The sequence below is a fragment of the Drosophila novamexicana genome, unplaced genomic scaffold (assembly GCF_003285875.2).
Source record: "Drosophila novamexicana strain 15010-1031.04,08,12 unplaced genomic scaffold, DnovRS2.1 tig00000820-arrow-pilon, whole genome shotgun sequence".
In the NCBI taxonomy this organism is placed as follows: Eukaryota; Metazoa; Arthropoda; class Insecta; order Diptera; family Drosophilidae; genus Drosophila; species Drosophila novamexicana.
The window spans coordinates 1,852,376-1,877,893 of record NW_020824828.1 but is presented as its reverse complement, the minus strand read 5'-3'; the positions used below and the strand labels follow the sequence as shown (position 1 = coordinate 1,877,893).

The 25,518-nt window shown below is 46.4% G+C and overlaps 6 protein-coding genes across 10 annotated transcripts; 3 read left to right on the top strand and 3 right to left on the bottom strand.

Moving 5' to 3' along the window:
- The first annotated feature begins 870 nt into the window (after positions 1–870).
- Positions 871–1,727, top strand: LOC115764328. Its single transcript, XM_030707278.1, has 3 exons — positions 871–1,137; positions 1,198–1,551; positions 1,604–1,727. The coding sequence occupies exons 1-3, from the start codon at positions 970–972 to the stop codon at positions 1,649–1,651; spliced, it is 570 nt and encodes a 189-aa protein (XP_030563138.1). The 5' UTR covers positions 871–969; the 3' UTR covers positions 1,652–1,727.
- A 154-nt stretch (positions 1,728–1,881) lies between these two features.
- LOC115764321 lies at positions 1,882–9,041 on the bottom strand. Its single transcript, XM_030707267.1, has 7 exons — positions 8,836–9,041; positions 6,675–8,780; positions 6,488–6,617; positions 6,299–6,429; positions 4,478–6,236; positions 4,181–4,398; positions 1,882–3,924 (listed from the first exon to the last, which is right to left on the bottom strand). Exons 1-7 carry the CDS (start codon positions 8,995–8,997, stop codon positions 1,888–1,890), a joined length of 6,543 nt encoding a protein of 2,180 aa, XP_030563127.1. The 5' UTR covers positions 8,998–9,041; the 3' UTR covers positions 1,882–1,887.
- A 1,233-nt stretch (positions 9,042–10,274) lies between these two features.
- LOC115764322 (chondroitin sulfate synthase 1) lies at positions 10,275–19,767 on the top strand. Of its 5 annotated transcripts, XM_030707270.1 has the most exons (6): positions 10,275–10,401; positions 11,036–11,392; positions 14,452–15,287; positions 15,360–15,678; positions 17,716–18,129; positions 18,752–19,767. In XM_030707270.1, the coding sequence occupies exons 3-6, from the start codon at positions 14,523–14,525 to the stop codon at positions 19,744–19,746; spliced, it is 2,493 nt and encodes an 830-aa protein (XP_030563130.1). In that variant the 5' UTR covers positions 10,275–10,401; positions 11,036–11,392; positions 14,452–14,522; the 3' UTR covers positions 19,747–19,767. The 5 variants fall into 5 exon arrangements, with proteins under 5 accessions (XP_030563130.1, XP_030563132.1, XP_030563128.1 ...); XM_030707272.1 differs by lacking the exon at positions 11,036–11,392 and having other exon boundaries at positions 18,767–19,767; XM_030707268.1 differs by lacking the exon at positions 11,036–11,392.
- On the bottom strand, positions 15,862–17,498 carry LOC115764325 (alkaline phosphatase, tissue-nonspecific isozyme). The gene is made up of 2 exons (XM_030707274.1): positions 16,193–17,498; positions 15,862–16,135 (listed from the first exon to the last, which is right to left on the bottom strand). Exons 1-2 carry the CDS (start codon positions 17,424–17,426, stop codon positions 15,951–15,953), a joined length of 1,419 nt encoding a protein of 472 aa, XP_030563134.1. The 5' UTR covers positions 17,427–17,498; the 3' UTR covers positions 15,862–15,950.
- Positions 19,768–20,583: 816 nt separating the features above from the next.
- On the bottom strand, positions 20,584–22,313 carry LOC115764326 (DALR anticodon-binding domain-containing protein 3). The gene is made up of 3 exons (XM_030707276.1): positions 21,349–22,313; positions 20,950–21,268; positions 20,584–20,887 (listed from the first exon to the last, which is right to left on the bottom strand). Exons 1-3 carry the CDS (start codon positions 22,092–22,094, stop codon positions 20,600–20,602), a joined length of 1,353 nt encoding a protein of 450 aa, XP_030563136.1. The 5' UTR covers positions 22,095–22,313; the 3' UTR covers positions 20,584–20,599.
- A 136-nt stretch (positions 22,314–22,449) lies between these two features.
- On the top strand, positions 22,450–25,414 carry LOC115764324 (zinc finger protein 1 homolog). The gene has a single exon (XM_030707273.1). The coding sequence runs from the start codon at positions 22,978–22,980 to the stop codon at positions 24,718–24,720; it is 1,743 nt and encodes a 580-aa protein (XP_030563133.1). The 5' UTR covers positions 22,450–22,977; the 3' UTR covers positions 24,721–25,414.
- Positions 25,415–25,518: the final 104 nt, after the last annotated feature.

The following is a 25,518-nucleotide window of genomic DNA, read 5'->3' as shown; positions in this document are numbered from 1 at the left end:
CATACCTCTTCACTGCCGGCGACGAAATAAGATGGCAACCGTTCGGCCGCATGTTTATATACTTATGACAACTTTGATGAACCAGCCAACCATACGATACGGGGAGGGGAGCTGCTGTCTATGGTCAAATGGCTGGAAATCACCAGGCAAAATTACAAGTCTTAATCTGTACCAAATTGAAGCACAGCTGCTAGTGTTAATTATTTATAATAAATTTAACAAAAGTTACATTCCTTAGGAGCCACACTATTATATATATCTTAATGGTGGCTGTTTTTAGGATGTAACCAAAAGCTTCCAATTTGGAGTGAGGTGACTTTTAAGTCCTTTTTCCGTACCAGCTCTATGGTGCCTCCCTTGTGCTGTGCTTTTATATTTGTATACTCTGTAACTTAATATTATGACATTTAATTTCTGTCACAACCTTCCAGTTTCTAAACATGTTTCTGCAAATGTAGTCGATGTTTATTCCGGGTTTTAACGTCCTTACCTTGCCTAATATTATGCTATGAAGATGTGAGCAATATATTTGAACTATACGACCTAATGGTCAAATTTATTTTCGATTTTTGTAAATATTGATTTTCAACCTCACAGTAGTGGGTTGAATACCCCCTGCTTCAGCAAAAGAACTACTCGCATTCATCTGGGAGATCGAGCTGAGGCACAATAGAACGTTTTTTTTATATTCCTTTTTACATTAACCTACTGGGTATTTTGTCGCTTCTATATATTATATATATTTCGCCCGATAAGGTAATTTTATATACCACATAATATAAATGCATAAATTGGATCACAGTGAGCCAAGAAATTGATGTCAATCTCTCGTGACATTGCGGAATTTGTTTGTAGCTCATTATACGTTTTTGTTTTGTCGTGCATTGAGCAACAAGGAAAAATTCTCGTACTTAAATATTTATTTTGTATATTTTAAGTCTTGACAAATTTCAAAGTTTTCTTTTTAAAATGGGTGCGGCGCGTTCACAACCTATCATTGAAGAGGACGTTCGTGCCTACTCAAAATTCTTGGAAAAATTCAAAGATACCCACTCCTATCTAAGTGAAAATGAGGTTGAGCAAAATGCTGTAATGACATGGGATACTATGACTCCCGAGCAGAAGAGCCAATTTCTCGTGAGTATCGAATGAGCTATTCATAATTTTGGCTAGTCGAGGAATACTTTACCTTGCCAGAATAATGAGGAGAAGGCTCGTGCTTATATCAAACACGAGTATATCCCTAAAAATGCCAGCACCAGGACGATACCAAAACCAAAGCCAAAGCAAAAAGTAAAACCGAAACCGAAAAAAAAACCAATTGCGGCAAAAACAAAAATTACCACTTCACGCAAATCGCAGAAGGCAATCAATTCAAAAACAAAGGGAAAGAACATGCATTTATCACATTGCTCAAATAACGCGTTTCGTCATTTTATTCGGGAGTTCCGGAAACGCAACAGTGATCTTGATTTGCAAACAGCCGTCAAGCTAGGCGCTAAAGCTTGGTGCCTACTCTACCAAGAGGAGAGGGAAATGTTGAAAAAACTTGTATGTGGGCATTTTGGTTTCATATAAACAATTTCTTATTTCACTATTGTAGATTACCAAGAAAGGTTCGATAAGTGACGTCAGTTTTATGTACCTATAACCGACTTGCATATGCTAAATCTTTGGGTTAAATATCTAAATTTGTATTTATTTATTTAAATACATTTCAGCTTCTTAACACGTATTTGTTTTCGATTTCTTGAACGTGAGTGCTTAATATTCACATATCACTTTGTATGATTTTTCGGAACATATATTAATATATTTAATTATAATTGCAATACACTTAAAAATACATAAACAACAAATCAAATTACACATTAGTTCTTAAACCTATTAACAATGTAGCCAAGGCTCAAAGAATCCGGGCATAACCAGCTCATAAAAGGTTACACGGCGAGACTGAACCACGGCCAGCATATAGAGCGCGCCCGGCGATCGCTGTAATGGTAGACGTAGCGCCAGCAATTGAAGTGCATATGGCTGCTCCATCTCGCCATTCTCTTCAATGTGAAATTGCGTGAATGGCACAAAGCCCTGAATACCGCGATAAATGAAGACGCGCACACGGCAGCAACTCTCGACAAAAGCCAGCAGGGTTTCGTCCCGCACGCGCAAGGCTGTTAGCTGGCGCGCCAAATGATCGGCAGCCAGTGACTGGAAGAGGGTGCCATTGGCATGATGCAGCTGGATGTGAGCGGCCGGCGCTGTCGATGGGGCAATGGGCGGCACATTTGAAGCGACAATGGTCAGACGGGCATAGAGCAGCTGGGCGTGCTGCATACGACCCACATACAGACGTATTGTTTCTACGGGCAACCATTGTTGCTTCGGAGGGGGCAATTCCATGGATAGGATGCTGCGCGCCTCAGCTGAGTTTAGGTCCAACTGCTGCGCTTCCTCCAGCTCCTGTTGCAACTCACGCAATCGCTCAATCACAGCGTGTAGGCGCTTCGTATCATCATCTGTATCGACAATTTCTTCATCTCTGCCATTGCTGTTGGCCAGGAGCAACACGTCACGCAAAGTGTGCTCTAGTTGAAGCACCAGCACACGCTGCTGCTCATGTGATTGGCTATCGTTGTACGAAAGCCGTCCATGCAGCGCCTTTAGCTCCTCCAGCACTGGCCAAATAAGTTGAGCACTGCGCGCGGCCAACACGCGCGACGGATTATTCGGTAACGGCAGTGTGTCCGTGGGCAAAGATGCAAACACCCCAGTACCAGATGGCGAAGCACTGCGCAGTTGCCGCATCAGACGTAAGAAGTCCTCCACAAGATGCTCGTCGTCATAGAGATCGCTCTCAGGAATGCTAAGCTGCGTGATGTTCACCTCGGTCTGTAGACGAAAGCTGAGATGCTGCAGCAGGCGCTGGCGCAATGTCTCGTACTGTTCCTGACTCAGGGTGTGACCCGCATCAAGATGTGGACGCAACTGTGACTCAGTGCTCGGCCGGCTCAAGTACTTGATGGCCTCCTGATAGCTTGGTTTATTACGCTGCAGCTGTTGCGCCTCATGTTTTTGCTGCAGTTGCTGCAGCTTGCTAGCTGGCACATCCATTGGCTCAATTTCAGTCTTGGCGCTCGTGCGCCAGCTTTGCAGATGGGCCAGGCTGCTACAGTTCCAGCCCCCTTCCTCCTGCTCATCGCTTAGCTCGTAGCTGGTCATGAAGCTGAACTGGTCATTGTTGTTGGCGCTGGCGTTGCGCTGATGCAGCACAGTGGCATCATTAATGGGTCCGCTCTCGATTCTGCCAGCACTCGTATAGTGCGTGCCGTTCCAGCGATAGATGCGCGTCCAGCAGCCCAGCTCGTTGATCAACAGATAGCTAGCAGCCGGCGCCGGCAACTGCAGCGCAAAAACGCGACGCACATCCGATTCACCTGGAGCCTGCTTCAGCGCGAAGCTGCGGCGCAGCTGCTTCACTTGGTAGGGCAGACGCAGCAGACCAAAGAGCCTAGCCAGCCGCGTGCACAGCTCTCGATAGCGCAACGCTAACGCGTTGCTCTGGCGCCGGTAGATCTCATGAGCACGATGCTCTGGGGGCTGGGGCTGCTTAACGCGCAGCCAGCGCACGTTCCAGTTCCCGCTTATGATTTGGGTCGCTCGACCTTGCGCCCAGAGACTCTTCTCGTGCCAGGCACTGAAGTTGAAGCCATTGATGTGCAGTCGTGTTCGCAGCTCCGGCGCATGCAACCTGGCAAAGTTAAGCGGCGTCTGCAGACGCAGCTGTTCCTCGTGCAGCGTGGCCACATCGCTTAAGTTGAGGTTGGGATCACCGTTAATGGGTGCAGTGGCCAACAGTGTCCCACTCACATCCACTGACTGCATCAGCAGCGGCGTGAACACGCGTTGTTCCTTTGGCGCATTTATCTGAAAAATGAGTGGACATTAAAAAAATAATAAATTTAAAGATGGAGCATAAATTTAATATCGGCTATATCAAAAAATAATCCCATCCTTTTGACTCTTAATTGAGCCCTGTATCGCGTCAGCCGAAACGCGTTTTCGTTAATTCAATCGAACTTCCGACCTTCAAAAGCTCGAATCAACGGAGCATCCGCTTTTGATGCATAGCCACAGTTCGACAAACATGAATTTCTCAATAGAGATATCAGATAACACCCACCAGCAAGGTATTGGCATATTCCTCCGATAGATTGCGTCCATTCACCAGCCCATGCAGCTGTACTCGCCCATCAGCCAAATGCAGCTCGTTAGCGACCAATGGAAAGCTGAGATTTTGCTCCGTATGCAGCGTAACGACACGTGTCAGGTTTAACTCGTTCAGCTGGCCAATCCGCAGGGCGTTGTTGTCCAGTGAGCCCTGAGCAAAGCTAACGGGCACTGCAAGATTGGATTTAGATTGTATAATATTGGTCTGTAATACAGACCCTGTATAGATATCGTATTATAGGAAACTTACTTTCTGTTTGCCAGTCGCGATCCACGCGCAGCGTGTCGTACATCCATTCGGTAATATTGCAGTCATTGAGGCGTTCACCTTGCAGCACCAGTTGATCCACATGCAGCTGCTGCATTTGCACAGCTGCTTCAAAGTGCACCGGTGTGTGCAGAGTTACCTCGTTGTGTTCCATGCTGCCATCGATGAAGATGAGCTGCTGCATCAGCTGCTCCAGATTAATGTCATTTAGATGGACAATGTGAGCTCCACCACGAATGCTCACGCGACCCGTGAATACCTTGTGTCCCTCAACATACAATTGTGGACGTCGCTTGTCGAGCAAATCATCATAGAACTCCTGCAGCGGCTCCAGACTGCGATTGCCCAGATGACCCAAGACCGTAAGCTCTTGCAGCTGCGTTTGGTCCGCTAAATGTACTAAACCACGCTGCACAAAGGCACCCAGCTTGGTATCCCAGCGCAGCTGCTTATCCAGCTGTCCAATTGCTTGGCCGTTGAGTGTGCCCTCCAGCTGCAAGTGAGTGACATGCAGCCGACCCTCCAGACGCAGCTCACCGGGAAAGTCCAGCGGTTGCAGCTTATTGGCCAGTCGATCGAAGGGCACACCGTTTAGTGCCTGCAGCTGCAGAGTGTCGAGGATCTGCACATGGCCCGCAAAGCTCTTGGTGCCAACAATGAGCAGCTCTTGATCTTGGTCAGGGCGAAATACAATATCGTCCAGCAGTTCGGGTAACAAGCGCTCGTTGTAACTGCCCTGGAGCAACAGATCGCTGGCAAATATGGGCGCTTGTTGGAAACGCCAGCGTGTGCGCAGCTCATTGGGCCGATCAAGCCAGACAACGTCACGCTGCAGCTGGTCCATATTCTGTCCGTTAAGAGTGTCATCAACCAGCACCGCGCCACTGACTGCAATATGCTCCACTTGCAGCTGTCCATGGAGAATAAGCAGCGGCAGCTCATCCAACTGTCGCAGAAACCCCAGAAGCAGTTCGGCATTGATGCCCTGCAGCTTGGACGCCTGCACGCCCATAGGCAAAATCAAATCCTGCACCTGCACTGTGTCCCTGCGCGGCTCACTCGAAAGTAGCTCGCTGAGTTGATATCCATTTAGGTGACCTGGACCCGTCACGTTATGCGTTACATCCAGTTGCTCCGCCTGGAGGCGCGTAAAACGCGCCTGACTTAGATGCAGTGGCTCGTATAGCGTCTGATATCCGCTGGAGAGCGGCACATCGTTCAGCATATGGGACACCTGAAGCTCTGCCAGTTGCGGCTCGTTGACGAAATGTAGTCGCGTAGTGGGTGCCACGAGAGGTGCATCCACACGCAACGCCTGAGCTAGCAGCTGCTCCAGCTGGACGCCATCGTAGACACCGCTAAGCTGTAGTTTATGGAAGTACACATAACCCGCTAGACTGCTCAGATTGTGCAGCGTTTGTTCCGTATGCTTGGCCACAAACTGTTCAATAGGAATGCCGCTTAGTGTGCCATCCAGCACATGAGCATCCACTGGCAACACCAGGTGCTGCACATGCTTGGCTGCTGGTATGATCAGCTCCTCCTTGGCATCAACCGGTCGCTGTACAAGGTCACCCAGCAGCGCATCGAAACTGCTGTTATCCAGCAATCCACGCAGCTGCAGCGGCCCATTGACAATTAGTTTGGAAAAGTGACAGGCGGCATGAACGTGATGCGAATCGGTCAGCGTGGGATTTAAAGGCGCCTCCTCAAACTGACGTCCTTGTGCGCTGCCATTTAGCTGCCAAGTGAAACAACAATGATTAACAATTCTGCTTAAAGTGTGATTGCCAATGTAAGCACCTCTAGCCCCTCGGACACTTCCAGCTGTGAGAAGGTGACCCAACCCGGCCAGTCCTGTTCATCGCTTAGTGTAACCGCATCCGCGGGATCGCAACCATTGATAGCGCCAAAAGTGTCCACCATATTCGCAGCTAAAAAAAAGGAGATTTGCATGAGTCTGGCCAGACAACAGCTAGTTGCATAACCTACACAGCGTCTGGGTAAACTGTTTGGGTGAGAAAACAATGCTTGTGGAGCTCTCCTGAGACCAGAGATAGTCGTCAGGAAAACTCAGCTCATTAAGCGCGCTCAAATGCAGCGAATCCTCAAAGACAACAGCCTGTAATGGGCAAGATTAAAGATTACAGCTACGATTGCCAAACTAGGCTCAACTTACGCCTGCCACACGCAGCTGCGATAGCTGCAGCGGCTCCTGACGCCAGACCAACTGCTGCAAGAATTGTGTCCACGCCAAGCCATTGATAAATTCGCAGCTTAGATCGGCGTCCAATTCCAGGCGCTGTTGCGTTCTTGAGGGTAAGGATTTGGCTTGCTCAATTGGCTGCGGCCGCATCACCTCCAGGCTCTGCGCATTGATCAAACCGTTGAACTGCAATGTGGCATTCTGTACGTAGAATGGCGCATGGTTCAGCTGCTCGATGTGCAACTCCTGCACCTCAACAACATCAAATTCCAGCTGCTCATAGTCATAACGAAAGAGTTGTGGCTGGCGCTTGGTGCGTCCGCCGCCCAGACCTAAGAGTTCTTGCTTTAGCAAACGGATTTGCTGCAGCAGCTCGTGCAGATCTTTGGCAGCATCATGCGCCGTCCAAGGTGCATCATTTACGTGCAGTCCCTCCAAGATGGCCCCGTCATTGATGAGCAACGGTGTGTCTAGCTCCTCATAGTGAACAAATTCCGCTTCTGGTGCTTGGAGCAGCTGCTCGGCCCGCTTAATAAGCTTATCCTGCTCATCTACCCAATTGCGCATAAAGTCGTGTATATCCTGAAGATCGTGCAGCTCCGAGTTGCGCGGCAGCAGCTGTGTGTGTAGTCGAAACAGGCCTGAAGGTGCCGCTTGGCGAGGCACAAGCAACAGCGGTGGCTGCATCTGACGCAACAGCGCGGCTCCTGCCAAGCCCGCCTCACGCTGCTCGTCCAGCATGCAGCCGGCGCCGTAACGTGTCTGGGTGCCGAGCTCACACGGCGCCGGCAAGCTAGCCTCGAAAGCCTCGCCATTCCAGACGAGCACCTCCAACTGGAGCAGTGTGTGCGTGTCGAAGTAAACGCGATGCTGCACAAGCAGCAACAGATCATCCCGATAGCTTCGCACGGGTACAGGCAAAAATAGCTCGACCAGACCAAAGTTTTGTCCGAGAAGAGTTCTAGGCACCAGCTGGCCCTGCACATAGGCGAGTATCTGTGGCCGCAGACCGCCCAAAGCCAGGTAGTTGCGACCGCCCATTTGGAAAGCGGCTATGTCAGCGATCTTTGGTGCTTCCAGCCGTTGCCGCAGCTGCAGCTGCAGGCCCGCATCCAGCGCCAGCTCACGCATATTATGTGCATAGATGAGCGCCTCATCAGACTGACCTACGGCTAGCAGTAGATCCCGACCCGTGTCCTGCACGGCCAGCGCCGTAATCCTCTGCTCCAACTGCAGACGCTGCACAATCCAGAATTCCAGGCCATCCACATCATGGGCATAAATGCTGAGCGTACGATTGTGCATCAGGACCAGATACTCACGGTTCTCCACAACGAACGCCAACAGCTTATCAATGTCGCTGCCCAGCGGCCAGTGCCAGAACTGTTTCAGGCCGCTATTCGCCTCCAAGCGATACCACAGCAACTGCTGTTGCGTGGCCAGCAGCACCACACTCTCCTGCAATTGTGCCTGCCGATTCCAGCGCTCGTAGCTAAGTATCGCATCAATGCCCGCCGGCACGGACAATGGTTGTAGCGCTGCATAGCTGTGAAAATTGGCACCAGAAATAAGAGCTTGTTGCTCCAATAGCAACAAATCATGGCTGCGTCGACCCAGGAAATAGACGCTACCATTCTGCTGCAGCTGCAGCCAATGCGACACATCTGCTCCTAACATAAACTGTAGGTTTTCCTCGATGCGACTCAGCACAAGCATTTCGCGCGTCCGCCGCTTGGACAGTTGCAGTTGCTGTAACTGCTTCAGATCAATGTCCATCGGTGTGGCATCAACAACATTCGCCTGATCAGCTTGATCCGGCTGACTGCTGCCCAGCATCTCATCGCGCGTACTGCCCACAATTGCTTCATTCTGTGTTCCGCCTGCTTTGGCTTTAACGGCCGCCTCTAGCTGACGCACTTCCTCTGTGTGCCCCTGCTTGGCGACTGCGTCATTTATCTCAGTGCGGAGCGCCTCCGCTGCTCTTAGTGACGCTTCGTTGACTATAACTTTGCTGGGCTTGCCACTGACACTGGGCTTGCTGCCGTGCTTGGTCCACTCCGGCTGCACTATGACGCCCTCCTGTAAGGTATTCACAAATGGTCAATAATGCTCATTGCTTGGATCTGCTACTTACGGGCGTCTCTTCGCCCGCATCAAATGCGGCGTTGAGTTCACTGCGCAACTTTTCCACCTCAGCGCGTTGAACCGACGTGGCGGGGAGAGGCTTGGTGGTATTGTTGGCTTCGCCATTACGGCTGCAAGTCGCATACAATAGCAGGCACAGCACCAATTTCATGTTTTTTTTTCTCAATTTCGTTTCAATTTTTTACACAAAGTAGATATTACAAAATTAACAAGTAACACGTGAACACATTTTTTCCATATTTAAGAAATTAACCGTTGCTTTTCAGAGCTGCCATTTAACATCTGCACTCCAAAAAGTCTGGCAACACCAAGAACAGATATATTCTTGCAATATTGCTTGCAATTTTTATGTTTTTGTTTTAAATAGCTTAACTACTGGAAAATTAAGTTTTCAATTGTCACGAACATTTTTCAATTTTTCAATGACTCTGTTCAGGGCTAAGCCCAAAAGGCTGCTAGTTTTTCATATATTTCTCCTGAGTAGCCCAGACTCAAACCTTTAAAAAAAGACTGTTTGAAACTAATTTACACCCTGTAGGACATGCACTTGAAGTACATTATGCAATATATTGCAATATGAAGATCAATAAGACAACTATAATGGAATGTGAAAACTTCATTGAGCAAACACCTTCGGTGTCCAAGCTGTCCATTATTAGAGCTTTGCCTGTATATATGTACATAAATTGTAAGTCCAATTGTTTCTTAAAATCCGTAAGGCTTGAAATATTTTACGAATTCCCAAGCCAATCAATTTGCCACCTGCAGCATATGGGGCATCAATCGATGCTCTAATTACTAGCAGCTTATCAGCAATTGAAAATTCAAATTCAAATTGATGGGCGAATAGCGCCTATATTTGTATCCCCTTATCAAGGTTTGAACATTTTTTTTTTTTTTTTGTTCAACTTGATGCCACTTTTAATGATTTGTGGCTGATTCTGCGAACTATAAACAGAGACAGACGAATGATTCGGACCTGCTTCTGATTCAGATTGAGCCACATGTTGCGTATGACCATTTCGCATCGACGTAAGCACCACAAGACACTCGGTCGCGCAGCGGGCAGCAGCGGCAGGGACGTTGGAAAAGAGTGAAGTGGTGTTTGTAGCGCGCTCCCTCGACCGACTGTTGCTATCAGCTACGCAGATCTCTCACAGCTACACGCAGGCAAACACTCACACACACACACACACACGTACATACAGCTAGTGAGTGTGGCGCGTCTGAGAGTTACTATGCAGCAAAGGTAGCAGTGCCGGTCTGTCATGTAGATATGTATGTCTCTCGCTCTGTCTCTCTCGCGCGGTCGATTTCTCTCTGCGGCTCTCTCAGTGGATCGCTCTGCGGCCAAGTTGGGCCATCGGAACACCGGGCGCCGACTCAGCCCTCTCGTTCGGTTAGTTCTTCAACGGAATTCAGCGTTTTTTGACGTTTGTTCTTGTTGCAAACACGCACACACGTCCACACACACATACACACACGTTGAGCGCAGTGAGCAACCACCAAGCACCAAAACGTACCAACGAGCCACAAAAATTACGTTTTCTTTTTGGTAATTGTTAAAATTCTGCAAAAAAAAAAACAAAAGTGAAATTAAAAAATGAAAAAATTTAATAAATTTTACATATACATATACATATGTATGTATGTATATTAATTTAAGTAAATGGCAAAATAATGAAATGTGCACATAACAAGCTGTTGCTATATGTAGGCAAGTTTTTTGGATCGACCTTTGCGAACTTAACGTCGTAAGAGCGGCAATAAAAGCAAGAAAAGCAACAACAACAGCTAAAAATAATTAAACAGCGCATGTTTCACTAACTGTGCAAATGTGTGTGTGTGTGTGTGTGTGTGTGTATGTGATTGTGCGAATGTGTGTGTTGTCTTTGCATCGGTTCAAGTTGAAAGCCCAGCACATTAATTGCCCCAACGCCGTCTAATTGTCAACAGTTGAACAACTGTTGCTGCTGCTATTGTTTTTGTTGTTGCTGTTGTTGTTGTTACTGTTGTTGTTGTTGATGTGTTTGCCAGTTGCAAATTGTTCGACATATCAAACTGTTTGGCCTGCAAAAACATTTTCGAATTGCTTTGGATTCATAATTTTGCTCGCGTTTCGCGCGCGCCTCTCTCTGTGTGTGCGTGCGTGTGTGTGTGTGTCTCAAAGTCTCGCATTTCCTGCCCAGCGCCGTCACCGCCTCCTCCTCCTCCTCCTCCAGACAGGCAGACAGACAGACACAGTCGCGCTTGACGCGACTGCGACGCAACGCGACACTGACACTGCCACAGAGTCAGAGACGTTGACAGAGACACTTGCTTATCCGTCCGGTCGTCGCTCCTTTTCTGGTGCCGTCCGTCTCTGTCTATGTCTCGACTTTCGCGTGCGAATTGTGCAAAATTATCAACCTTCAACCGACAAACGACAACCGACAACAACGCACCACACCGAAATCTGCTGGCGCTGCATAAAGCATCTCGCATAGGCGAAGTTGCAGACAACAACACCTTAACACACACCTACAGGCCACTGACTTTAGCAACAGGTATGCAAGTGCTGTTAAAGGAGCTCTGTTTGCACTGGGCTCTAAAGAAACCTCTGGGCATTAACGGGATCAAAGCCATTGCGCAGACCAGCTAAGATACAGTGCTCGCTCGCACATTGGGCTCGGATTCAGTTGTGTTTGTTGTCTTCCAATTTACCGAAGCCCTAGTTTTCCATACTAAATATTCAAAACAGGGCTGCTAACTAAACAAGAAAGGGGCGCCTTTCTTCATAGCTCGAACCAACTCCCTGACTTGAGGTTTGCTTCGTGATGTCATTTAGTTTCCAATTTTGAGCCGTATGTATTTTCATATATAAATTGCAGGCTAAATTTGTTTACTACCCAAAATCTGGCATTTGCTAATCTTTTCCGTTTCGTATCCCCCCAAATGTTGTTTAAATTCGAACCTGAAAATATCATTTTGTTCAGGTTAAGGTTCAGCTGTTTGTCTATTTGACAACTCGTTTGGTTCAAAGTTTGGTTTGTAGAAGAAAATAAATTGGTCAAAATTGGTTTGCAGCCTTAGTTGCAGATAATTTAATACAATTTATTATATGTTCTATTAAAAATTGTCTATAGGCCGATTTCATTCGGCATTTGTAAATTCTATATATATAAATATTCTAGATCTTCTCGAAGATAAATAATACATGGAGCTTTAGTTGCAGGCAAGACTAATCAAATACATTACAAGTCCAGCTCCATAACAAAATTAATATATATATATATATATATATATATACACATATAAAGGTTTGGTTCAGGACTCGAACTAATGTCTCGTCCTTGCATTCTTCCCTAGCATTTCAATCTAGGCTCGTCTCTGTTTTCTAATAAAACAATATAGTTTATTTTATTTACATATTTGAGTTCGTCAATATTTTCTAAATCCAAAGTACCTAAAACCTTATAAAACTCAAATTAGATTTAAAAAATGCTTCGAGCTAAGCCGTGTATCTTTAAGGCATGGCTCAGATTGTTTTTTTTTTTTTTTTGGCAATTCTTTCGAAAGTAACAATAATTTATTATACTAATTCTTCCATGTCTGTTTGTTTATTGATTTTACGGTGTCAAATGTTATTCGAAAATCAATAGATCAAATAAATGAATAAAAAAGACACACACACATACACACATTTAATGAAATTGAGCTATTATCTGCGATAAAGCCAATGTCCGAGATATCCAGCGAATGCCAGTTGCATAATTGAGATACATCGTTAGGAGTTAATAGTATTTAAACAGAAACTGACCGCATGAATGTCAACACGCATTGCAAAGGTGAGTCAGAAACACAGAGAATGCAGGAGAGAGTTTTTTAGGGAAGGGGCCAGACAGAGAGGGAGAGGGAGGGAGAGAGAGAGAGAGAGCGCGTACAGGTGAGTGAAGGCCATTAGGCCAGAAAGCGTGCAAAATACGTATGCGTATATTTAAAAAATATTCAAATTGCTAACTAAACAAACTCAACACAATCCAATCCAGTCCAAAGCAAGGCAAGAACCCAACGCACACCCAACTCGAAACGATCAAAGTCGAAACGAATGGAACGCAACGCAACGCAGCGCAGCTCGTCAGCTTTTTGTAGACCAAATAGTTTTCTGAGCTGTTTGTTTATTTAATTAGCATTTATGTGCGGACAAGGCAAAGCGGCAGGAGGTGTACCCAGAGTGAGGTCGGGCAAACATTAGGCGAACAAAAATCATAGATGCTTTTTAAGGTGTAGCCCCCTTCCGCCGCCTCTTCTCTCTCCGCCCCATACACGTACACGTGTCGCCATATGCTCATCTTTACGGGCACAATCCAATTGATGTTCGTACAATGTCCAATTTATTTGTTGCACCAAGCTAGGCATCTAAAATTATATGCCAGCCAGCCAGCTGTCGTTTATTTTCAATCTGAGCTCCTCAATCTTGGGCTCAAGTAACTGAGTATCTAAGTATCTAAGTATCTGTATTTGTATCTGAGTATCTGTTGTTCTCTGTTTACTGCCCGCCGCCAGTTTATGTGCCAGTGAAGTGGCCGGACACATTATCCGATCCAAGTGCACTAAAACCACGAAACTGTTTAGCTTATCCAAATAGACATTTCAAATGCGTGTGTGTGGTTTTTTTTCTGTGCCAGTATGGCAAACAATTCCAAGAACACCTTGCATGAGCAATACTCAAATTTAAAGATCATTTAAGAAATTACAATATCTATGCTCTAACATTAAACAGTTTCTTAGGCACTGTGATTCAGTTTGCACATATACCCAACTTATAATAGTCTATCATAGATATTTTACTATATCCAACATTGAGATTGGAACTTGACTCGATAAGAAGTTATATCAGATTCAACTATAGAGCACAACATAAGAGCTTAATGAGCTGATAAAGATTGTAACACATATGCCTTGAAGGTTCAGCAAAGTTTATTAATCTATATTTGTATTTTGGCCTGGCTGACTGGTAATTAACCAAACCGTAAGAGCTACGAAGCTTAAATTTTGAATCAAGCTTCCTTTTGGGTCTAAGTTGAGCACAAGGACTGTTAACCCTACATGGTTAATCATAGTGCGATATGAATGTGCCCTGAGAACCGTTATGAGCCTGTGTGGCTTAAATGACTGAGCGTCGGACAAACAAGTGACAGTTCGTTGGTTCAAACCCATCAGTAATATGTATATGGCGAATGCATAGACAAGTTGTGGGTATTTGAGCGCTTTTGTGATTGTTAAAAGTTGCTACAAATAAAGTATTATTTTATTAAATAATACTTAATTGAAAATTGCAACTGTTAAAGACAGAAAGTTGACCTATTATGTATTTTGTGCGCGAATCCTTTAGTGCCAATATATCATATCTCCGAACTATACACCGAAAGTAACTTTCTATTGTACCTTATGTACAAGGTCTCACACATTTGAAAGGGTATTTGAAGTTCAATATAGACCTACTAATGCTAATGGGGGCTTATTACAATTTTAGATTTGACACGCGCCAGTAAAAGCGATCAAATCAGATTAAATTTAAATTGCAATCACTTGACGTTTCTTTTGTTTTACTTCTCGCCCCTAGCCCAGCAGCGCCCCCATGTACGTTAGGTGAACTGTGGACTCCTCCCTCGTACAGCAAGCGTGGAGCACACGATGCTGCAGCACACGATGACGAAGCGTAAAACGCTAATCATTGCCTGCTTTGGCATTGCGCTGGGCCTCTGCATCGGCACCGTTCTGAAGAACTACCGTGCACTGGAGATTGTAAAGCGCTGCAGCTTGCGGCCCACGAATCTTAAATCGCCCAATGAAATTATTGGGCTGAACGATGAGGACACCATACAGAATTCGCAGCGCAATCTGGTCTTTGTGGGCGTCATGACTGCCAAGAATTTTATTGAGGGTCGTGCACGTGCCGTATACGATACCTGGGGCAAGGAGGTGCCCGGACGCATTGCGTTCTTCAGCTCTGAGGGCAGCTACTCGGAGGAGCTGCCCGTGGTGGGCCTCAAGAATGTCGATGATCGCTATCCGCCGCAAAAGAAGTCATTCATGATGCTTTACTACATGTACGAGCATTATATCGATCGGTTCGAGTGGTTCATTCGCGCCGACGATGATGTCTATATGGAGCCAGACAAGCTGGAGCGTTTTCTGCGCTCCATCGACAGCTCGAAGCCGCAGTTCATTGGCCAGGCGGGCAAGGGCAATAGCGAGGAGTTTGGACTGTTGTCCCTAGAGTTCGATGAGAACTTTTGCATGGGCGGTCCCGGTGTTATACTCAGTAGCGAGACGCTGCGTCGCGTCGCTCCGCACATACCCACCTGCCTGAAAAATCTATACAGCACCCACGAGGATGTTGAGGTGGGGCGTTGCGTTCAGAAATTTGCCGGCATACCCTGCACTTGGAACTACGAGGTGAGTGATCAAGGCTTCTCGATGCACCATCCCTCCTTTCTATACGTTCAACTTTTTACTCTCTTGATGCAGATGCAGTATATATTGCGGCACAACTCGAGCGGACGCAATGCGTACACCGGTAAATTGAAGCGAAAGGAGATACATAACGCCATCACGCTGCATCCAATCAAGCAGGCACCGCTGATGTATCGCCTGCACTCCTATATACAGGGCCTCAAGGCCGAGGAACTGCGCCAGGAATCGCTGCTGCTGCATCGCGACATTAAGCGTATGGCCAAATACTTGGAAGTGCCTGATGATAGCACATATATGGTGCCAAGCGTCTCACCAGGCGCCGTTCCCGACAAGGACAATGGCAAACGACATTTCGAAGATCATAATATTCTAGGTGAGTCCAGTTTAATGATTTCCTTCATGTTTTCCAACCGGAAAGATCGGCATTTAAATTTTCAAAATCCGTGTCAGTTTTGTTTTGAAACGAGATGCGATCAGAATGATCGGAACAGAGCTCAGAATGGTGCCGGAACTATTGATCAAATGTAAAGATTGATTTCAAAACGTTTTATTTGAATTAACACGAAACAAAAATTTTACATTGTAAAAGTTAAACTAACATGCTTGTGTGTGTGTGTGTGAGTGTGTGTGCGCGCGCGCGTACTCCTAGGAGTTTTGTTGGCAGACAGTGGTGCCCTGGCCCAGACAGGCTGCATAGGCCATCAGATGTGGCAACAGATTCTGCTCCATGACGCCGCTAAAGAGATGAGCCTGTGGACCAAGGGCAAAGACGGCCACATCTTCGCCCGAATGCACCCCCTTGGCGTGTATATAACTGGGCGTAAAGGAAGCTAAGGCGAGACAAAAATATATGTTTGTGTCCGTTGAAAGGAGACAGCGTTACTCACTTCTGCTTAGATGCGGTGCGGGATTCTCGCGTTTGCCGGCCTTGTTGAGGCTCTGCCACTTGCCAATGGCATAGTTAAGCGTACTATAGGGTATGCCATCCAAGTCGCGTTGGCTTGGATCCAAGCCCAGTATTGCTGTGCCGCGATTGGCGTAACCCGCCATGCTCAGCGTATGCGAGTGATCCGCCGTGACGACAATGAGCGTATCGCGTGCATTGGTCAGACGCACAGCCGTCTCAATGGCCGCATCTAGCTCAAGCATCTCGTCCAGCGCATAGCCTGCCCGCGTTTCATGATGTCCATGATCGATTCGTCCTCCCTCGATAAACACAAAGTAGCCGTTCGTCTGCTGCTCTAGCCGTTTAATGGCCGCTTCTGTCATATCACAGAGACGCGGCTGATCCTTGGACGCCGCCAAATGGTAGGCCATATGACTGTCACTGAACACGCCCAATAGGCTGCCATTCGTGGCGCCGCAGTCGCGCAGTCCACCCAGCGTGCGGGCAAAACAGCCGTCCGGATTCGCAGCGTGCCATTGTTTAAGTAAATCTCGTCCATCGGTGCGCTCGCTGGCAAATTTACCCAGACCGCCGCCCAGTATTACATCTAGATAGCGTCCCGGTGCATCCTCAATCAGCTGGCGTCCTATGTCCAACTCCTGGGAACGTCTCTTCACATGCGCATACGCAGCTGCCGGACTCGCATCTGTCAGCCGCGTGGTGGTCACAATCCCTGTGGCCTTGCCCGCTTCTTGAGCCCAATGTACGATGGACTCCACCTTGGCACCCTGCGCACTTTGTCCAATGCTGCCATAGTTGGTCTTCACCCCAGTTAGGCATGCGGTCGCTGCGCATGCCGAATCCGCTGTCTGGCTGTCCGTACAGTAGGTTTTGCTCAGACCAGAATAGGGAAATTGTTCCACGGCCAGTTGGCACTCCTCGCCGCTGCGACCGGCATGCTGGCCCTTTAGGATGCGCGCCGCGGTGAGTGTAGTAATGGACAGCCCGTCTCCCAATAACATTATTACGTTTTTGGCCACACGCGTATCGCCTCCACCCGCCTCGCGGCTACGTTCCAGGCGCTCAGCCAGCTGCCGCTGCGCCTGCTCCATCCAATAGCTGGCATTGCGCTCATTCTCAATGGGTTCGATTTCCTTCTCGCTGGCATTAACCAATGCGATGCTTAAGAACAGCGACAGGAGAAGCGCCAGGCGGGGCAAGTTTGCGAGCCACATGCTTCACATAAATATCGAGCTAAGTTTTTATAATAGAAATCTAAATGGAAATGTCGAAAATATTCCATATTCCATTCTACACACACAGCTTTGCTTGATTTATTGTCTATGCTGTGCCTCTGTGTTCCATATTGCCTTCCAATAGTGTCCGCATCAAGAAACACACAAATATCAAATTAAATTTAAATTGCATGTAACGGCAATCTATAAATATCGATAATTTTGTTGTATCGAAACTCGTGCCATAAGTTATCGACTTTGAATTCATGTTATCGATTGTTGTTCACAGGCATTAGTCCGGAGCTAAATAAATTTGTGCCCGCTAGCACAGCGGATCTTCTGGATTGGTCCTTTATAGCGCGCAGCCTGTACTCGGCAGGCTCAGCGAATCCCAAGCAGAAGATTGACTCGGCCATGCGCGAGGGTCTCGAGGATGTCATAACCGAGGTGATGGAAAATATCAATTATTATTCGCGACAACGCGGACGCGTTATTGAGTTTCGTGAGCTGCTCTATGGCTACCATCGGCTGGACGCAATACATGGACAGGATCTTATACTGGATCTGTTGCTCATCTACAAAAAGTATCGTGGCAAGAAGATGACGGTGCCCGTGCGTCGTCATCTCTATGTACAACGCGCATTCACCGGCATCTTTGTCAAGGAGTTGGACGAGGATTTCTACAATGTAACGCTGCAACAAAGTGAGTATGGCTAATATCCGAGCACATATTTCTGGAATTAACAAGCTAAGAGTGTCCGAATACCAAGTCCAGCATCATCGAGCTGCCGTTCTTGTTTCTACACACTGACGGACTCGTCGCAAGCTAAGCACATTATGCAACGGCCTATGGAAAATGCTTTCCAGATAGCAGTCGGTGCTTATTGTCCGATTTTTCTGGGCATTAACATGGCAAAAATGTGTGTGTGCATATACCAAATCGCAAGGCCTTTAAAATGAGTATTTTTTTCCGATTTGATGGAAAAAGGGGATTTACCAAAAAAGTTAAATATTTTAGATCAGTATATATAATACGAGACTCTGCACAGCCAGTTTGGAGTTATAAGAGCTGATATAATTTCCGAATTGTGCATAAAACCGAGTTTCAAAATCGATTTTCAATATTTTCAAAATGAAAGTATGTATCGAAACAAGAAATGATAAGCTCGTTCTGCGTATGGTATGGAAGCTATAAATTAGGCTAGATCGACTTGGCTCCTCGTTAGTTTTCAATCTTTTTGATTGAGTTAGGGATAAAAAAAAGAGAAATCTGCAGTAATGGAGTATTTCATTCCGCTGAGTAATTCAACTTCATTTGATTCAAGCCTTGTCATCTGCAGGTCTGTTGGGTAGCCTCCTACACAATGGTATGGCTCGCCTGAGCAGTCACTTTACCATGGCCAGCAACCTGCTGGCACCTCCGCCGGACAATATCGTGTTTGTCCTGCCCATAGCCGGTCGCCTGGCGACCTTTCAACGCTTTCTGGCCACCTATGAGCGTGTTTGCATTGATGCTTCGCAACACTGCGATCTGCTGGTGGTAATTTTTGGGCCGCCGGAAGAGCTGACCGATCATCTGCAGCAACTGAATGAGCTGCGTTCCCGCCATATCTACAAGCAGATCAACTATATACAACGCAGTGGACAATTCTCGCGCGGCGTTGCACTGGACATTGCCGCACGCTCCTCGTACATACGGCAGGAGGACATTATTCTGTTCATCGATGTCGACATGGTGTTTGGCGTGGAGACGCTTCAGCGAGTGCGCATGCATACGCAGCGTGGTCGGCAGGTCTATCTGCCCATTGTATTTAGTCAATATGATCCAAAGCGTCGGGGAGAAGTCAGTGCTTCCGAATCGTTGCCAATTGACGATGAGAACGGCTACTTTAGGCAGTTTGGCTTCGGAATTTGTGCCATTTACAAGTCGGACATACTGGACGATGATATCAATGGCTTTGACAAGGACATAACTGGCTGGGGCCTGGAGGATGTCAAGTTCCTGGAGAAGATTGTGCGCGTCGGCACCCGCCAACATGGCTTTCTGTCCAACACGGCCGAGGTGCCGCTCGACTATAACGAGGCCGCTGAACAGTGGCGACGTCTCACCGTATTTCGCGCCCCAGATCCCACTCTGGTGCACATCTACCATGATATTAGCTGCGATGTCCAGCTGGATGCACCACAGTATAACATGTGCCTGGGCACCAAGGCAAACTCATTGGGCAGCACCCGTCTCATGGAGCAGCTGTTCTTCAACAATCGCCAGAACGTTGAGTTCATCGCCGAGTTCAATCGGCAGAAGCAACAGACCAGATGATGAGATGTCGACGCCACCTCAACGTGGGCATGTTCCACCATAGTATTATGCCTAAAGTTTCCTAATAATGTGTGTATGTGTTCTGTGTGTATGTGTGTGTATGTGAATAGACTTGTTGCCAGCGAAAATGCCAAATGAATACATACGTTATAAATGCTGAAATAGAGCTATACTCACAGAAAGAGAGAGGGAGAGAGACAGAGTGAGAGGAAAGTAGTTACACATTCGGCATGCCGAAAGTTGAAAGCCCTTGCAATAGAGCATAGAGCCTAGGTTCTCCGTCAAAGTTGACATCTACTTAAACACTTAGCTCAGTATGAAATGATATGTCTGTTTTATAATTGTTTATTTGGTTTATTTGGTTTTAAATAAGCACAAAAAGCTCTTAAATAGGATTGCAGTTTGTAACACATTTTTGGCCAAATGTTCCTATGTATGCTATACATTAATCTAAGCCTAACACGGCAACATAGTCTTGTCTAAATTTAAACTTAAGCTCATGACATTTTTCCACTCAACACCATGACAAACTCTGACAAAGTGCAATGACATTTTTTTAAATACTTATTGCTTATATCTATGACACTGATATTATTCCCAAACGGAGTACACATTTCATATACATATAAATTATACATAATTATGCGTATTCGCATTGTATACTAATAATTAGCTTCTTGCAAGGGCATTTCCAATGATAATATTTATTTGTAAAGAACATTTTATGGAGGTTGCATAGTGCAGCACCAGTTTAGTCATAAGCCTTATCCATACATAGTTTATATTGTTGTTAAATTTAAAAATATTTGTACATTAAATATACATAAAACATTAAATATACATTCGTAGGCCCTTACATATAGTCTACGGGCTGTATTCCTAACAGGGCCAATGCTGCATTCAGCACCTCACGCACCGCCTTAACCAGGTAGATGCGGGCATAGAGAACGGGCATCAGATTCGAGCGCTGCTGCACGAGTATTTGCTTGTTGCGGTAGTAGCGGCTAAATAGGCTAGCCAAATCAACAATATAACGGACGAGTAGATGAACGGCGCACAAGCCCTGATCTAGTTGGACTAGTGTCGATTCAACTAGCTCTGGGAAGGTAAGCAAATAGCCATAGATTAGCTGCCAGTCGAGCTGCAAGCAAAAACAAGCACATTATAGATAAAATACATATGTGTAGGCAATGCCGAACGCACCTCATCTTCAAGTACACTAAGATCGATTTTCTCTAACGGTGGCAGCGGCTCATAGACACCCGCATCCACCTGAGCGCCAAAGGTGCGTAAGAGTGTTTCTAGACGTGCCGAATTGTACAATATATAGTTGGCGCCCTTGGAGCTGCCCAAGCCATTTCGCACCACAGTAGCGCCACTGCCATGGCGCACCTCAAACAGATCCACAATGACGGCTGCATGACCCAGACGCTGCATCAGACTCTCAAAGTCAGTGCCCTTGACGCAGTCGCGCACGCCATGTCGATGCATGGCTATGAGCAGCATATCGTTGGAGCGCAGGCTGCCACCGCCAGTACATATAAAAGAAATAATGTTTAATTGAGCCGATGGGCAGCTTAGGTTGCGCTTGGGCATGCTTACGCCATGTAGCTGCCGCTGGTCAGCATTGTGGCAGTCTTCTTGGTCGGTTCGAGTACCGGGCCGCACACCATGCGCACATTCTTCTTGTCCATCTGATCGGTGGCGAAGCGACGCGGTAGATTGTTGCACTCGACGCTGACCAGCAGGGTCTCGGGTGTCTGGTCCTGTGGCTCCACCAGGCGCCAGTTGGCGTAGGCCAGCAATCGACACACAATCAGATACAGCTGCCTGGCACGGAACTTGTGTAGCTCTTTGGTGTTTCCAACCTCTGGATCCAAAAATTGTTCGTGTAGGGTCAGGCACAGTGTGGGCATAAGAGCCGCACTCTTTTCCAGCTTCTTGTGCTGTCCATAGTTTTCGCCGTGCTTCAGTATTGAGTTGAGCACATGGGCAATGATGGGAGGACGATAAAAACGCAACGCGTATCGCTCTTTGCGCAGCTTCGTCACATTCTGTAGCGGAAATATCCACTTTTTGCTTTGCTCTAGCAGATCCTCGCGCGACTCATCATCCGGCAGCATCTGTTCGGACTGCATGCGCAGCTGCAATCCCTGCTTCTGACTAAAGCAATGCCAATTTATATAACTTGCCGCTATGCTCAGATCTCCGAATTCGATCAGGTTCTCATTATGATAGCGTATGAGCTCGCCGTACCGCTGCATGCGTCGAGCATCCTCATGCTCCGGGTAAATGGCGAAGTAGTCAATTAGTTGGTGCGTCAGCTCGGTTAGTGGATTTTGCGACATGTTTACGCCGTACGGCCAGTTATAAAAAAATAGTGTACGAAGTAAATAAAGTAAAAAAAAAAAAACAATGAAAACTAACAAAAACACAAATGCAATCTAACAGTGAATGTGTCCGAACGGTGAACTCGATACAATAATAAGTGAATTGATGATATGTGAAACGCCTTGGTAGAGTTATGATTTTTAATAATATATTCAAGAATTTACGGTTCTAGCCGATACGCTCACTGATTTAAATATGAACTAGATTAAGCTTTCTGTTTCGGTCAAAAATCTCGCCGCCAGCTGTGCGCATTCAAAAAATTTAATTTTCCCTTGTTTATCGATAGCAATTCACAATAGCTTTAAGCGAAGTGGCAATTGCTACGTCCCATCTCTAGCAAGTAAGGTCGAAATCACAAGATTGAATTGCAATTGTTGAATATTTGTTTTGTTCGCCTCTTCTGCGTCATGAATGTCACAACATAAAAAGTTTGCAAACTATATAATAGTTTACTTGAGCCTAACAAAAAGTGATGAACATTGAACGGGAACTTTCTGGGAACTATTCCAAGCTGATATAAAATGTGTATTTATTCTTAGATGTCCACTGTCCACTAATGAAACTTTGATATAATAAAATACTGACGTCACATATAACAATTTATTAATGCATATTATCTACAGTCGCGGTTAATGTAATGTCCACCAAACTAAACAAATAAACTATCAAACTATCGATAGCGTTTGACAGAAACTAACAACAAAAAAGCGCAACACGCACATAATAGACACACAAAATATAGCATCTATACTTGTATGTGTGCATATGCGTGTGCTTCTGTGTGCGTGCGAGTGTGGGGGAGTTTTGTTTTTAGTACTCATAACAAACAATCCGTAAAAAATGCCGCGTAATTTAGGCCCTGGATCACACCTGGTGGATCTAGGCGTTGTCTGCCTAATATGCTTGCGCGCGGAGCCCGGATATTGTTCCATCTATGGCCAGGATCTGGAGACGCCGCACATGCAAATTGTGGATAAAATACGCAGTTGCAGTGCGCTGCGACTGGACAGGCCGCTGCTCTCCCAATTGCCCGATAAGATCTGCCATGGATGCCGCAACGAGCTGAGCATAACATATCGTTTCCAGCAGAAGTGCCTGGAGGCACAGAAGGTATTCCAATCGGCAGCTACAGCCACAGTTCTCCTGGACGTGGACAAGTTGGAGCTTGAGCAGACGCAGCACCTAAAGTTGCCCCCCAGCCTCAAAATCAAACGACTCGACACTGAAGCGGCCACCAGCAAAGTTAAGTATTATAATGATGATGATGATATTGATGAAGATGTTGATGATGATGTGGATACACTGACACTGATTCGGCCAGACGATGGAGCTACAACGCTGGTGCTGCAGGATATGACAGCCGTTGCCTCCGACAATGAAGATGACAAAATGATTGCACTGGACGTTGACTGGTCTGATGAGCAAACGGAGCAGCAGCGACATTGCAAGTCGGAGCCGGATCTGGAGCTAGACCAGGAGCCGGAGTTTGATCATGAGCAAGAGCTGGAGCAAGAGCAGGATGAGGACTACAAATTTCCCGTTGAGGAGCGTGTGCAATCACAGCCTACGCCGTGTATTCCCGTCAACAACAACAACAACAACATCAACAACAACAGCAGCATTATCAATATCGGCGTCAACTCGCGAAGTCGGCGCACGACAGAGCCCAAGATTTGTGACATCTGCGGCAACACGTACAAGTATCAGCATGCGTTAAACGCTCACATGCGGCGCCATAATAATGAGCGTCCCTATCCCTGCGAGGTGTGCCAGAAGGCGTTCATATCGAACGTGGAGCTGCGCCGGCATATGCGTGTGCATACCGGTCAGAAGCCCTACGGCTGTCATTACTGCGAGCGGCGCTTCTCCGATTTTGGCAGCAGCAAAAAGCACGAACGGATCCACACCGGCGAACGTCCGTATGTCTGTGAGGTGTGCAACAAAGGATTTGCTTATGCCCATGTGCTCTCCGTGCATCGGCGTACGCACACGGGCAAAAAGCAATTCCAGTGCACCCAATGCGACAAGGGATTCACCAAAAAGTGTTACCTGGCGACGCATCTCGCGCAGCATCGCAGCAACCAGCCGGACGTGGGGCAGCTGACTACGGCCACGTTACAGCGGCTGCCCACACGCAAGCAGCAGAAACAGCAGCAGCAGCAACAACAACTGCAGCAACAGCAAAAACAACAGCAGCAGCAGCAGCAAGAAAAACAACAGCTACAACAGCAGCAGCGTAAGCAACATATGCACTATGATCGCCACGACGACTTAGCCAATGTTGATGAGGACGATGACTACGACGATGATCCTGTCACTGTGGGCATCGGTGCCATGAGCACCCTTAACCAGGTGGGAGGGGAGCAGGCCAAGGTCTTTGAGGAGTGCATTGTTAACAATGATTTTATGTTCAACGATGAGGATGCGGATGAGACCGAGCAGGACCTGGCCGATTACCATGATACTGAGCTGGACGATAGCGAATTTCAGAGCGCTCAACATGTCAAGGTGCCGTACGGACTCGTCAGCGATCTACTCGACGAAGATGATCTGGTCAGCGATACCAAATACTTGATGGAATAGTTTCCTTAGCCCTCTCCCGCCCACCTCTAGTTCTTAAGCATGCATGCAAAGCAAATTAGTATAGTGCTCATCAGCTGTGTAAATAAACCCGAGTTGGCAACGGTTTCCAACATATTCTAGAAAACAATGTCAAAATGTTGTCTATATGAAAAATGTCGAGCTTCGAAGCTAAAGAACAATTGTGTACACGAGCAACAGGTTGTGTGCTCCATATTCGACAGCCCAAAAACAATAGTATGATACACCGAAGTCGGGAGTGCCGACCATGACATACCCTGCATACAGTTCCGAGATCGATATGGCTAGATCGACTTGGCTATTGATTATCCTTATCATCATAGGATCGGATACAAATTTATCAAAACACGTATTGACTAAGCGCACCACAATTACCTATTATTAATATTATCTATTTAATATTATTATTATCTATGTGAAATATAGCTAAAGTTAAGTTCAGAATAGTATGGGTAGATTTCTATTTCCTAGGGTTGGGAAGTATGTAGAAAACAGATATCTCAAATTTGACGCAAATAACTTTCTTTTGTGCTATGTATATATATATGTATATATATGTTGATCAATACATATATATTGATGTTGAATCAGAACTTTCAGAAGTTACATATTAGATGTGCACATGTATTTGCGAAAACTCCAAGATATCGCTCAATAAAAATACAAATTATATTAATACTTTTTTTTTTGAATGGGCACAGACGGCGGAAATCTTAGAAATTTGCGATCATTGTCTACGTATGTATGTAAATACTCAGCACATAGAGACGTCTTGTGGTT